We start from the raw sequence: 12,099 nt of genomic DNA, 5'->3' as shown, positions 1-12,099 counted from the left end.
TGGCAGACTGGTCAAGCCGGTTTGGGGGGAGGGGTGAGGATCCAACGAACGTCCTTCTGGGGGAGCTGTCGGGGCATACGAATCTTTGGGTTGCTCTAGGGTCAGTAGACCACCTAGAGCATCCTCAAACGATATAGAGATAGAGGAAGAATAACATATCGGAGTTGGAAGAGCTAGGGTTTGAAAAAAGAATAAAAAGTAAAAAAGTAATAGATTGATCTAATTTAATTGATTGGATACTCCCAATTGGCTATGATCCTTTATATATTTATAGAGAGGCGAGCTCTTACCTATTAGGAGTTGAAATCCTATCAAATCTTGTGTCAAAATAAACTCTTATCTCAGATTGTACAGCTACAACAGTTCTGACTGGTTTGGGGAGAGGGGTGAGGATCCAATGACCGGTCCACTCCTAGGTCAAATATTTCCGAAGCTATAACTCTCTCATCCGAACTTTAAATCAAAATGTTCTCAATATATGTATTTTTATCATCTCGGCGTGATTGTGAAGTTAAATATCAATTTTGATAAAGTGCCTAGACCGGTCTGATCGGTCTATGCATACTATTCAAATCGGTATGGCTAACCGTGCAAATTTTGATCACTAACAAGAACAAAATCCCCGATACACATGCACGCACCCTTGTTTTCATTCTCTGGAAGTTAGGGGCCTTGCCAAATCCGTAAAGCCAATCCTGGCACTGGCGCACGACTACCCCAGTGCCCACCATGTTTATGTTATGCTAGTCATCGGCTCATCGCCACTATCCGACCACTGCAAAGGCACCAAGCGAGTGAACGAAGTAGTCTTCCCATCTTCTACCAGACGGTCGGACAGTGACTTTCTGTATGTACAGCAAGGCTCAACACCCACTGATTCAAGAACACACGTTAGGTAGCTTTCAGCAAGACCAACTGTGCTCAGCGGTGTCCTACGACTACGACACAACGCGCCGTGCACGGACACCACAGAGCAGGGTCACGGACTACTTGAAGACTCAAGCCATATCTCCAAGCAAAATCAGTCGCCATTTTTTCTGAAAATGAAAATTTTATTAGTATAACATCAGCGTTACATCGATGTGATACAATAATAGTTGAATAAATTTTCGGCCTCTACTAGAAAAGCACACAGTCTATCATAAAGTGGAGAAACAACCATTAAACGACTATCAATTTGTAGACTAGACCGTCACCATGTACCTGGATAAAAAAAAATCCTTAACCATTTATGCCAATCATTGAGAGACCACTCTAATTGAGTTTTGACTACAATACATGATGAATGATAAAATTTGCATATAAATTCCAGGTCAGAACAGTCCTGCCTGCACTGATCCCTATGCTGAACTGATGTCCCCACTCGAATCTAGCAAGATAGCGTCTCTAGCGTTGTCCAACACCAGTCGTTGCCAACACCACTCGAATCTGCACGGTTGCGGCGTTGCCAAGATCAGTGAAGTAGTCCACCAGTTTCTTGACGCAATGAGCTTTAACAAACACGAGCCGCCCGCGCTTGTCGTCGCCATCAGTCGACCACCACACGAAGCACGCGCGATCGGAGCAGTGGTGGTCTTGGCTTGTATATCATGCGGAGTACAGGCCACAGACAGTGACTGCAGCATACTGGACAGAAAAGTGTCACGGCAGGTTCGGAGCTCACCTTGGGCTCGAGGCCCGGAGCCCATGTCACAGTCAGGAGAGTGTGGTCGTCGCCGGTGTCCTCGCGAATTTGACCTGGGAATCAGGGCGGCAAAACTTTCACCTCACCTCCATGGGTTCCTCTCACCGTTCAACAGGTGGTCACAGCAAGAATGCAACCGTTGTACAAGTCCACAGCAAGTCATCACATGTCAACGTGTTGAAAGCAGAACACATGAACCAGATTAGTTCTTCACCTTCACTTGTTATGAATTAGATAGAGTAAAGTACACCAGCGGTCCCTAAACTTGTTCTGGTGTGTCATCTAGGTTCATAAACTCTTAAAATGCATTTTCAAGTCCCTGAACTTGTTTCAAGTTGTCACATAGGTCACTAATCTCTCAAAATGTATTTTTAGGTCCATAAAATTGTCCCGCTGTGTCATGCAGGTCCTTAAACTCTCAAGATATTATTTTTAATTTAATATAAATTTTGTTTTGCTATTTTAAGTTAATGATAAATACTTTTGCTACTTTAAATTTAATACAATTGCTATTTTGATTTTTATTGAGAATGGGAACAAATCATCTTAATAAATTTATACAAAGCGCATGCAAAATATAAATAGTTAGTAGAAAATATTCAATATTAGCATTGATATCTCCATGTTAAACGATAAAACTATAATATCCACTGTTGATATCAAATGATCTAGATTAACCCATGATTTATGATTAATAAGCAGCTAATTCAGAATAAAAATGGTCTTAGTGGTAGGCTTTCGAAATGAATCGACTGAAAAAATATTTTAATAAGCAATCCCATTTTGAATATAATTAAGTAATGGCAATTTTCAGGAATATAAACATTCGCCTTGAGAGTTTAGGAACCGAAATGACACATTAAGACAAGTTTAGAGACATGAAGATGCATTTTGAGAGTTTAGAGTCCCGAATATACCTCTGGATAAGTTTAGGGATCTAAAAATACATTTTAGGAGTTTAGGGACCTAGATGACACCTCAAGACAAATTTGAGGAGCACTCATGTATTTTACACAATTAGATATCATCAGAGCTGTCTTTCAGGTTACAACAGTGAAGTGGGAAGAGTAAGGCCCCGTTTGGTAGGGCTTCGGCTCTTCCAAAAACAGCTCTGGCTCTGGCTCCTCAGATGGAGCGGCTTTTCTGGTGGAGTTGGAGCCGTTTTAGAAAATGTTTGGCAAAACAGCTTCACTTGTTAGATTGATGTGTAAGCCGCGTGAAGCCACGATTTCATGGCTTCACCTTGCCTGTGTAAGCCGCCAACAGCTTCAGAACCGGCTTCACCACGTGAAGCCGGTCCTGAAACAAACGTTTGGGAGGGCTTCACCTGAAGCCGCTCGTGAAGCCGCCGGTGAAGCCCTCCCAAACGGGGCCTAAATAATAGGCATGGCATTACAGTAGTACTAGCTCTACAGCACTACAGTAGCTAGCCATGGTCTGTTATGGTTAAATAATAGTCAACCGACCAAGCTCACGTGGCCGCCTAGGTCAAATCCTAATCAAACAGTGGCTCCAGTTGATTAAAGACAAGTTTCATGGTCATATTCATATCGAAGACTCCTGTCATGAGCATTACATGTCTTTTATAATAGTATGGTCTATGTTTTGACCACTATAGTTTTCAAAAAAATGTTTTGACCACTATTTTCTACTTAAGGCACTTACAAAGTAATGTAAAGCTGTGAAAATTTGAAATTACTATACAAAAATGTCTAAGACGTGTTTCTGTTCAATGGTTAAATGAATCATACCAAAATCTATTGCGTTTACAACTAACTAGGGGGAGAAGCAGCACCGATTTCCCATGACTACTTTTCTTACGGATTTGACGTCAGTAAATTGAATGAGGAACATATTTGTCAGGCTAGCGTTCACCAAATTTGACGACTCCAATTTTCAGAATGGAAGATATCATTGTCGATGCCATGAAGAAAGCAGTACTATGGTTTAACAAAAAAACATGGTGAAACAGAGGAATTTGCAGAGCGCAGAGCAGGGGAACCACAATAATTTTTTCCCTTCCTGCTTTCTGGGTTAAATTATCCTTAGCAAGCACCATCCTCCGATTTACAACACAGAAGAGAGAAAGCGAAAACGAAGAAAAAGAAAAAGAAAAAGAAAAAGAAAAGAAACAGATCATTATTAGGGTGTCAATTAGTGACCTTAGATGCACCTCCAACCCTTTTTAGTTCAAACTTTTGTACTACTTCTTCAAAATCAGATATCATTTTAAAAATTTCTTACTATTACTAATTGGAGGCTCCTTTGAAGCCTTCACGTGAAGCCACCTAGGATTCTAGGTGGACACTCTGAAAAAATAGAGAAATCCTAAAAATTCTCACAAAAATTAGAAACATCCAGCCATCAATCCAACAACTCTAATTATAATAACCATCGGATCCGTTATCTTTTCTAATAAATTACCCACCTCTGCCATTATGAAAATAAACTAAAGTAAACCCCTAAACATGTATCTAAATTACCCACATCTGCCGTTATAAAAAAAATCTAAAGTAACCTCCTAATCTTTGGGCAAATTACCCACCTATGCCATTATAAAAATAATACAAATACCCCCCTAAATTTGCATATAAATTATCCAATTATGTCATTATTATTACAAGTTAAATTACTCATAAATCTGAATCTAAATTATATAATTACAATAATATATTAAAGCGCACCAATATAAAATTCTAAAATTACTATTTCAATTATTATTAATATATTATTTCAATTATTATTTATATAAAAATACTATCCACGATATATGTCACCATATATTTATGTATGAGGAAAGAGATAAGAACACCAATGCACAAATAAATAGTTCAACTAAACATATCTTGAATATATATGGAGGTGCACAAAATGAAATCTATTTTAATTAAATAATGAAAATATATATTTTAGAGTATGTGTTAGAATATTTAATAGATAAAAGGACGTGAGATTGATAATTATAATTATTGATCTTATTTCTATATTAATTCTAACTAGCCCGTGCGGGAGCACGGGTTGACAGACTAGTAGTATAAAATTTGAACTAAAAAGAGTTGGAGGTGCACCTAAAGATCACCATTTTGCACCTATAATTAGAATGTACTCAAACTCAAAGTCACAAGGAATTAAAGCAGCTAGGCTCCTAGAGGATTAAATGAGGCAAAACAGGGGAAACACAACAGAACAGTAAGTAAAACCTACATAACAGGCGCGGAACAGGGGAATAATGTTGCATGCAGAACCCTACCGTAAAAAAAAACTAGTCAACTGATTAAGCTCATGTGGTACGTCATATCCTAATCAAGATGTGTTCCCTCTCTTGACTAAAGACATGCTGTCAAGGTTATATCCTAATCAAAGACTGTAAGGAAAATGGCCCCATTAAATTATTGTTTTGTGATTTTGATGATTAAGTAACAACATAATTAATGAGACTAATGAGTTTGTCAAGTGAACATTAATGGATTCTAGGGATGAAGCAAAAAGGCTAAGCAAAACAAAACACGAAGAAAAAACTCAAAAAAAAATTCGAATCGGATGAGTTCTACAGAAATCAATGGCACTAGATGAACCGGTGACACTGCACCGGTCTAACCGGTTGGCTTCGGATACACCGATGCTATACCACCAGTGCAAAAGAGCCAAGCAATGACCAGGCCAGAGGAGAAGTTTAAAGTAGCACCGGTTACTCTGGTGGTGCTAATTTGGGGCATCGGTGCAATCACCATGTCATCACTCAGAAAGCCTGTCAAGTGGCCGACGAGAAGATTCTTCAGCTCCGGTTGAACCGGTGGTGCACCGGAGCAAACACCGGTGCAATGCCACGGCAGCTGCAAGGGAGAGAAGCAGCACCGATTGAATTGGAGACAAGGCACCGGTCTAACCGGTGACAGCCACGTCAGCTGTCAGAAAGCCAACGGATAGTGCAGAGCTGTGAGTGACCGGATACACCGGTGCCCTACCACCAGTCTATCCGGTGCCCTCGCAAAAAATGGCCAACGTCTCTATGGACTTGGAGGCCTATATATATGTGATCCCCCGGTCATTTGAAGCTTGTTGGAGTTCAGGAACATCACACCCACACCCAAGAACATCTCCAAGCCACCCAAGAGCTTAGCGATCATATCTTTATTCCTTATCACATATTTGAGAGTGTTAGTGTTAGGTTAGCTCTTTAGAGAGTGAGAGAGCAAGGTCTTGAGTCTTTGTGCTGTGGTTCTTTATTGAACCAACAAGATATCTTGGTGCGCTGGCCCCTTGGAGATTTGAGGCTCGCTGGTAACGTCAACGACCCTCCGACTTGGTGTGGAGTGGCGTGGACAACCTTGTGCGGGGGACGTGGAGACCCCCATCCTTTGTGGACAAGCTCCTTAGTGTAAATCGGGATCAAGGTGCCCGTGGTTCAGTCCACGGGAGAGACATGATTACCGAGAAGCGATACTCTTAGTGAGTGCTTCAACAACGTGGATGTAGGTGTGCCTTTATGACTAACCGAACCACGGGATAAACACTCGCGTCGAGAGTTTGTTTCCTCGTATCCCGCTCTTTACGTCTCCGCATTTCATACTAGCAATTCTTGTGCCTTTACTTTCGTAGAGTAGTTTCTTGATAGGAAAGGCTATAAATTGCTAAACTCTTTTGGGATAGGGGTTTCACATTAGAAGAACCGTAGTTACACATATAGATATCATGTTTTAGTTTAATATTGTGCAATTTAGTTGGATCCTTAAGTTAAGTTTTTAAGTTGCCTAATTCACCCCCTCCCCCTCTTAGGCTAGAGCACGATCCGATCGCTTTCAATTGGTATCAGAGTCGGGACTCACTTCTCTCACAAAGAAAGCCAATTCCATTGGTAATTTGTGTTTACCGGCTCATTTGATCGGTTAGGCTTCACCGCCTAGTGAGTTAGCTCTTAGGGGAAGGGATGGATTCATTAGAACCTCCTCCACATTTCGATGGCACGAGCTTTCAACGATGGAAGATTTTAATGCAATCCCACCTCCAAGCAAATTGCCTAAATGTTTGGAGGGTAACTTGTGAGGGAGTGAAGAGCAATAGTCAACAAGAGAGGCAATATGATGCTATTGCAAAATGTGCTATCTTAAGCTCTCTTGGTGACACCGTGTTTAACCATGTGTTTGATTGCGAAAATGCTAAAAATTTATGGAAAACTATTTGTGAGAATCATGGTGGCACAAAAGATGTTGTAAATGAAAAATATCATGTTCTCATAGATAAACTTAATAGCTTCAAGCAACTTGATGATGAGAATGCCGAATCTATATACTCACGGTTAAACATTTTTGTGAATGAGATCAATTCTTTAGGTGTGAAGAAAATTGATGATTTGGAGCTCATTCGCAAGATCCTTCACTATCAACGAAGGCCGGACTATGACTTGGTGATCACAATTCTTTATGAGAAGGAAATCGACACATTGACACCAAATCAAGTTCTCAACAAGGTGATCGCCCACAAGCTACGCCATGACATCAAACCAAGAGCGATACCTTCTTCACCAATATATAGTGCACTTGCATGCAAGTAAGTCAAGAAGTTGAAAAAAATGGCTATCAAAGGTAGCTCAAGTGAAGAGGAAGAAGAGGAGGCATGCCAAAACTCCTCAAATGATGAAAAAGAGCAATGGACCCCAACCTTTACAAGAAAGTCAAAAAGATGAACAAATACTTGAAGGAAATCAACTCAATGGGGTATATGGTCTTCCTCAAGGATGGGCATCACCATCTACTCATGAAGGTTGAGAAGAGGTTCAAGAAGAAGCAACAAAAGAAGAAGAAGTCCAAACATGAATCATTTGTTATTTTTGGTGAATGAGTTAGTGGTGGTGAAGAATCAAGCGCAAACTCAAGTGATGAATCAAACAAGAAATTCATGACCCGCACCAACATGGGATCATCCTCAAACACTTGCCTTATGGGCCAAAGTATGGAAAGCGATGTAAGTGATGATGACTCCGATTCTCCTTCATACGATGAGTTTCTTGACCTAGTTCATGAGTACCAAAGAGTAATTAAAAAATAAGCTCAAAAATGTAATGCACTCAATGATCTTAATGCTACTCTTGCCACAAATTATGATGATTTGTTGCGCAAATTCCAATTGCTTGGCAAGGAGCATGAAGAGCTCAAATTAAAAATTGAGAGCATTATAAAAATTAAAGACTCTTTGGAAACATCTAACTCTTGCAATAAGAAAGGCCATGAGAATATTTTTGTAGAATCATGTGATGACCTCATTGCCAAGGAAAATGATGAGCTCAAGCAAAAGATAGAAAGGCTCATGAAGGACTTGACTAGATTGAAGAACAAGAGCATAAAAAGTAATGTCCAACCTTCTCAAAATAACCGTAATGACATGGTAAAGAAACTTGAGAAGGGGTTCACCGTGACTTTCTTTAAATGCCATAAAAAAAGGCCACAAGTCCAACAAGTGTCCTCAACCAAAGAAAAAGCTTTCGGATGAGAAGAACAAGAAGAAGCTTACAATCAAAAGTTCTCTCATCTACACCAAGTCCAACCGGAGGAACAAAAACAATAGCACCTCCTATGTGATCAAGAAGAAGACCAATGGCAAGATGATTGCTCACAAGGTTGGGAAGCATAAAAGGTATTGGAATCACTCCATTTGGGTGCCCAAGGGTGTCATCACCAATATGAAGGGGCTTCAAATGGTGTGGGTTCCAAAAAAGACTTGAAGCCCAAGAACGACTTCGGGGGATTTAGAGGCTTGACTAACTAGAAGATAAAGGATTGAAGCTAAAGAAGCCAAGCTCGCATCTTGAACATGTATTGCCCAAATTCCCCATAAAGTAATGGTAGCTAGATTTTAATTCAAATCATCATGTAGCTCCTTTGCCCTTGCTAGATTGTTTGCATTGCATCGCCTAGTGCTATATATAGTGGGTTGCTTGTGCCATGTTCTAACCCACGAGCAACCTACATGGTTTGATAAGTGTGTAGAAAGCTACACAAGATTATCTTTCATGGTACATGGACTTCACAAGGTATGTATTTTATTTGTGTATCATGAACACAAGCTATAGGGTAAATTTCTCATTGTTGTCAAAAACAATGTGCATATATTTAATTAGTGATTCAAACACTAAATGCACACATTTAGGGGGAGTTCATCCTATGGTTTGTGATTTTGAGACTAACATATTTTTAAGCTTATCTTTTTTGTAGTCTCATGTTGAGCCATGATCTATTGAACAAAATATCCATATCTAAGTTCATAGGCTATGTGCTCATGCATTTGCTCACCTTCGTGTGCCAAGTGTGTTTGACCTCAAAGACTTTCAATTAGTATTTAATTTTAATTGGTATCATTTGGCACAAGTCTCTTTTAATTTGGTACATGCAAGATAACTACAACCCCCGGAGATATGCATGGTCGACAACCCCTTCAATTGGTATCTTTGTCAATTTTTTGTTTTTTAGGGCTACCTCCGTGCATGATATGATCTAAGCTTTCTCCTTTAAATGTCTAGTTGTGCATATGATTTTCACATTATCATTTTGTGCACACACTTTGTAGAAAGTTTAACTCATGTCATGCAAGTTTCGTGATTTTGTGATCCATCTTAGTAATTGTTCAATTGGTATCTTTATTGATATCATATAATTAGATCATGATTCGTGGGACTAACTTCTTAGGCTACTAACTTTTCCCTTTGAGCTATATTATTTTGCAAGGTCTTTTTAGGTGATTTGACTCCAAAGGGGGAGATGTTTGGATCAAAACAAGGTAAAAATGAGTATCACCCAAAGGGGGAACAACTTTGATTTCAAAGGGGGATAAAAAGAAGAAGAAGTAGTAAATATTAGGAGGAACAAAGAGGGATAATGGATTTAGGGAGAGGCCAAGCCAACATTGGATAATGGTAATTATCCAAGCAAGTGTAAGTGGTTCATTTGTCAATTTTTGCAAAATTCAAGCTTGCTTTGATTGTGTTGTCTTCAATCACCAAAAAGGGTGAGATTGTAAGAAAAATGGCCCCATTAAGCCATTGTTATGTGATTTTGGTGATTGAGTAACAACGCAATTAATGGGACTAATGAGTTTATCAAGTAAACATTAATAGATCCTAGGGATGAAGTAAAAAGGTCAAGCAAAACAAAACCCGAAGAAAGAACTCAGAGAAATATCGAATTGTATAAGTTCTATAGAAATCAGTGGCACCGGATGCACCGGTGACACTGCACCGGTCTAACCGGTTGGCTTCGGATACACCGGTGCTATACCACCGGTGCAAAAGGGCCGAGCAATGACCAGGCCAGGGGAGAAGTTTAAAGTAGCACCAGTTACTCTGGTGGTGCTAATTTGGTGCATCGGTGCAATCACCATGCCATCACTCAAAGAGCCTGTCAACTGGCCGAGGAAAAGATTCTTCAGCACCGGTTGAACCGGTGGTGCATCGGAGCAAGCACCGGTGCAATTCCACAGCAGCTGCAAGGGAGAGAAGCAGCACCGGTTGAACCGGAGACAAGGCACCGGTCTAACCGGTGACAGCCACGTCAGCTGTCAGAAAGCCAACGAATAGTGCAAAGCTGTGAGTGACCGGATACACCGGTGCCCTACCACCGGTCTATCCAGTGCCTTCGCAGATAAATGGTTAACGGCTCTTAACGGCTTTATGGACTCGGAGGCCTATATATATATGATCCCCCGATCATTTGAAGCTTGTTGGAGTTCAGGAACATCACACCCACACCAAAAAATATCTCCAAGCCATCCAAAAGCTTAGTGATCATATCTTTATTTTTTAGCACATATTTGAGAGTGTTAGTGCTAGGTTAGCTCTTTAGAAAGTGAGAGAGCAAGATCTTGAGCCTATGTGCTGTGGTTCTTTGTTGAACCAATAAGATATCTTGGTGCGCCGGCCCCTTGGAGCTTCGAGGCTCGCCGGCAACGTCAACGACCCTCCGACTTAGTGTGGAGCGGCATGGACAATCTTGTGCGGGGGACGTGGGGACCTCCATTCTTCGTGGACAAGCTCCTTAGTGGAAATCGGGATCAAGGTAACCGTGGTTGAGTCCGCGGAAGAGACTTGATTACCGAGAAGCGATACTCTTAGTGAGTGCTTCAATATCGTGGATGTAGGTGTGCCTTTGTGGCTAACCGAACCACGGGATAAACACCCGCGTTGAGAGTTTGCTTCTTCTTATCCCACTCTTTACGTTTTCGCATTTCATACTAGCAATTCTTGTACCTTTACTTTCGTAGAGTAGTTTCTTGATAGAAAATGCTATAAGTTGCTAAACTCTTTTGGGATAGGGGTTTCACACTAGAAGAACCGCTAATTGCACATATAAATAGCATGCTTTAGTTTAATATTGTGCAATTTAGTTGGAGCCTTAAGTTAAGTTTTTAAGTTGTTTAATTCACCCCCTCTCCCTCTTAGGCTAGAGCACGATCCAATCATTTTCAAAAACTCCTCTCTCACAAGTGCTTAATATTAAAATTTTAATTATGAAGAACAAATATAAAATTGTGACTATAAACTACTAGTGAAGAGAAATCTTAATATGGTGTCCACGTCAAAATATTTTTTTGAAATAACTTCCACGTCCAAATATTATGAGACATATTGGTGATCAAACTTGGAAACCATCTAGAGCAACCTTGTGTAGAATAAAACGTATCTATGCCTGGAGAGAGTAGACTACTTTTTTTTTGCCCAAAATATTTTTTTTAATCCTCAGCGAGCACTATGCTCGGATTTACAGCATAGAAGAGAGGAAAGGAAAAAAAAGAAATGTAAACGAAGGCAGAGGATTCGAGTAGTAGTGAAAAAAAAAACGACTCGAAAAATCGATGGATCGGAGCACAGCTAAAGGCTGCGTCAGAACGAACAAGCAAAAGGCCCTCCAATAACAGCAGCTGTAACACCGCACCAGGAGATGATCATATATGCGATTAAAAAGGTAAGCACAGCAGGTGCAGTGCAGCCCTTGTTCTGGAGTTTTTTCTCATGTCTTTTTTTCCCCTCTCTTCCTCATGGTTACTAGTAGTAGGTAGGAAGCAAAATCTAAAATCGGAGCGGCGAGGACGGCGGCGACAGCAGCGTATTTATCACAGGATGCGAAGGCATCGTTCGATCCATCCATCCCTTCGGGAAGGAGAGAGAAGGAAGACGGTGGCCGCTGCTTAGTTCTCCCCGGTCGCCGCCGGTGCGCCCCCGCCGGCATCAGTAGCCGCCGGTGCTGGTGGCGGGGGCGTTGGGGCCGGTGCCCCTGGCGGTGGCGGGCGCGTCGACGACGACCTCGGTCAGGGCGACCTGGCCGGCCTTGCGCTTGCGCGCCTCGATGATCTGCTGCGTGGACTTGTAGTAGATGGCGTAGAGGACCAGCTGCGCCACCGCGAAGAGCACGCCCAGCCCGTTGGGGATC

General features: G+C 41.1%; 1 protein-coding gene across 3 annotated transcripts in view; it reads right to left on the bottom strand.

Annotated features, from left to right (window-relative positions):
* Nucleotides 1-11,560: 11,560 nt before the first annotated feature.
* The window catches only part of LOC120655625 (bidirectional sugar transporter SWEET4-like), a 70,239-nt gene continuing 69,700 nt past the window's right edge, over nt 11,561-12,099 (bottom strand). For 2 of the 3 annotated variants that reach the window (XM_039933538.1, XM_039933540.1), the window contains one exon: nt 11,561-12,098. In XM_039933538.1, coding sequence (XP_039789472.1) covers nt 11,898-12,098 — 201 coding nt within the window. In that variant the 3' untranslated portion in view covers nt 11,561-11,897. The remainder of the gene's footprint in view (nt 12,099) is intronic. The other variant, XM_039933537.1, reaches the window with a different exon arrangement.

Source organism: Panicum virgatum, chromosome 1N (assembly GCF_016808335.1).
Source record: "Panicum virgatum strain AP13 chromosome 1N, P.virgatum_v5, whole genome shotgun sequence".
Taxonomy (NCBI): Eukaryota; Viridiplantae; Streptophyta; class Magnoliopsida; order Poales; family Poaceae; genus Panicum; species Panicum virgatum.
Note: the sequence above shows the minus strand (reverse complement) of the source record. Positions and strands in the feature narration are given on the sequence as shown.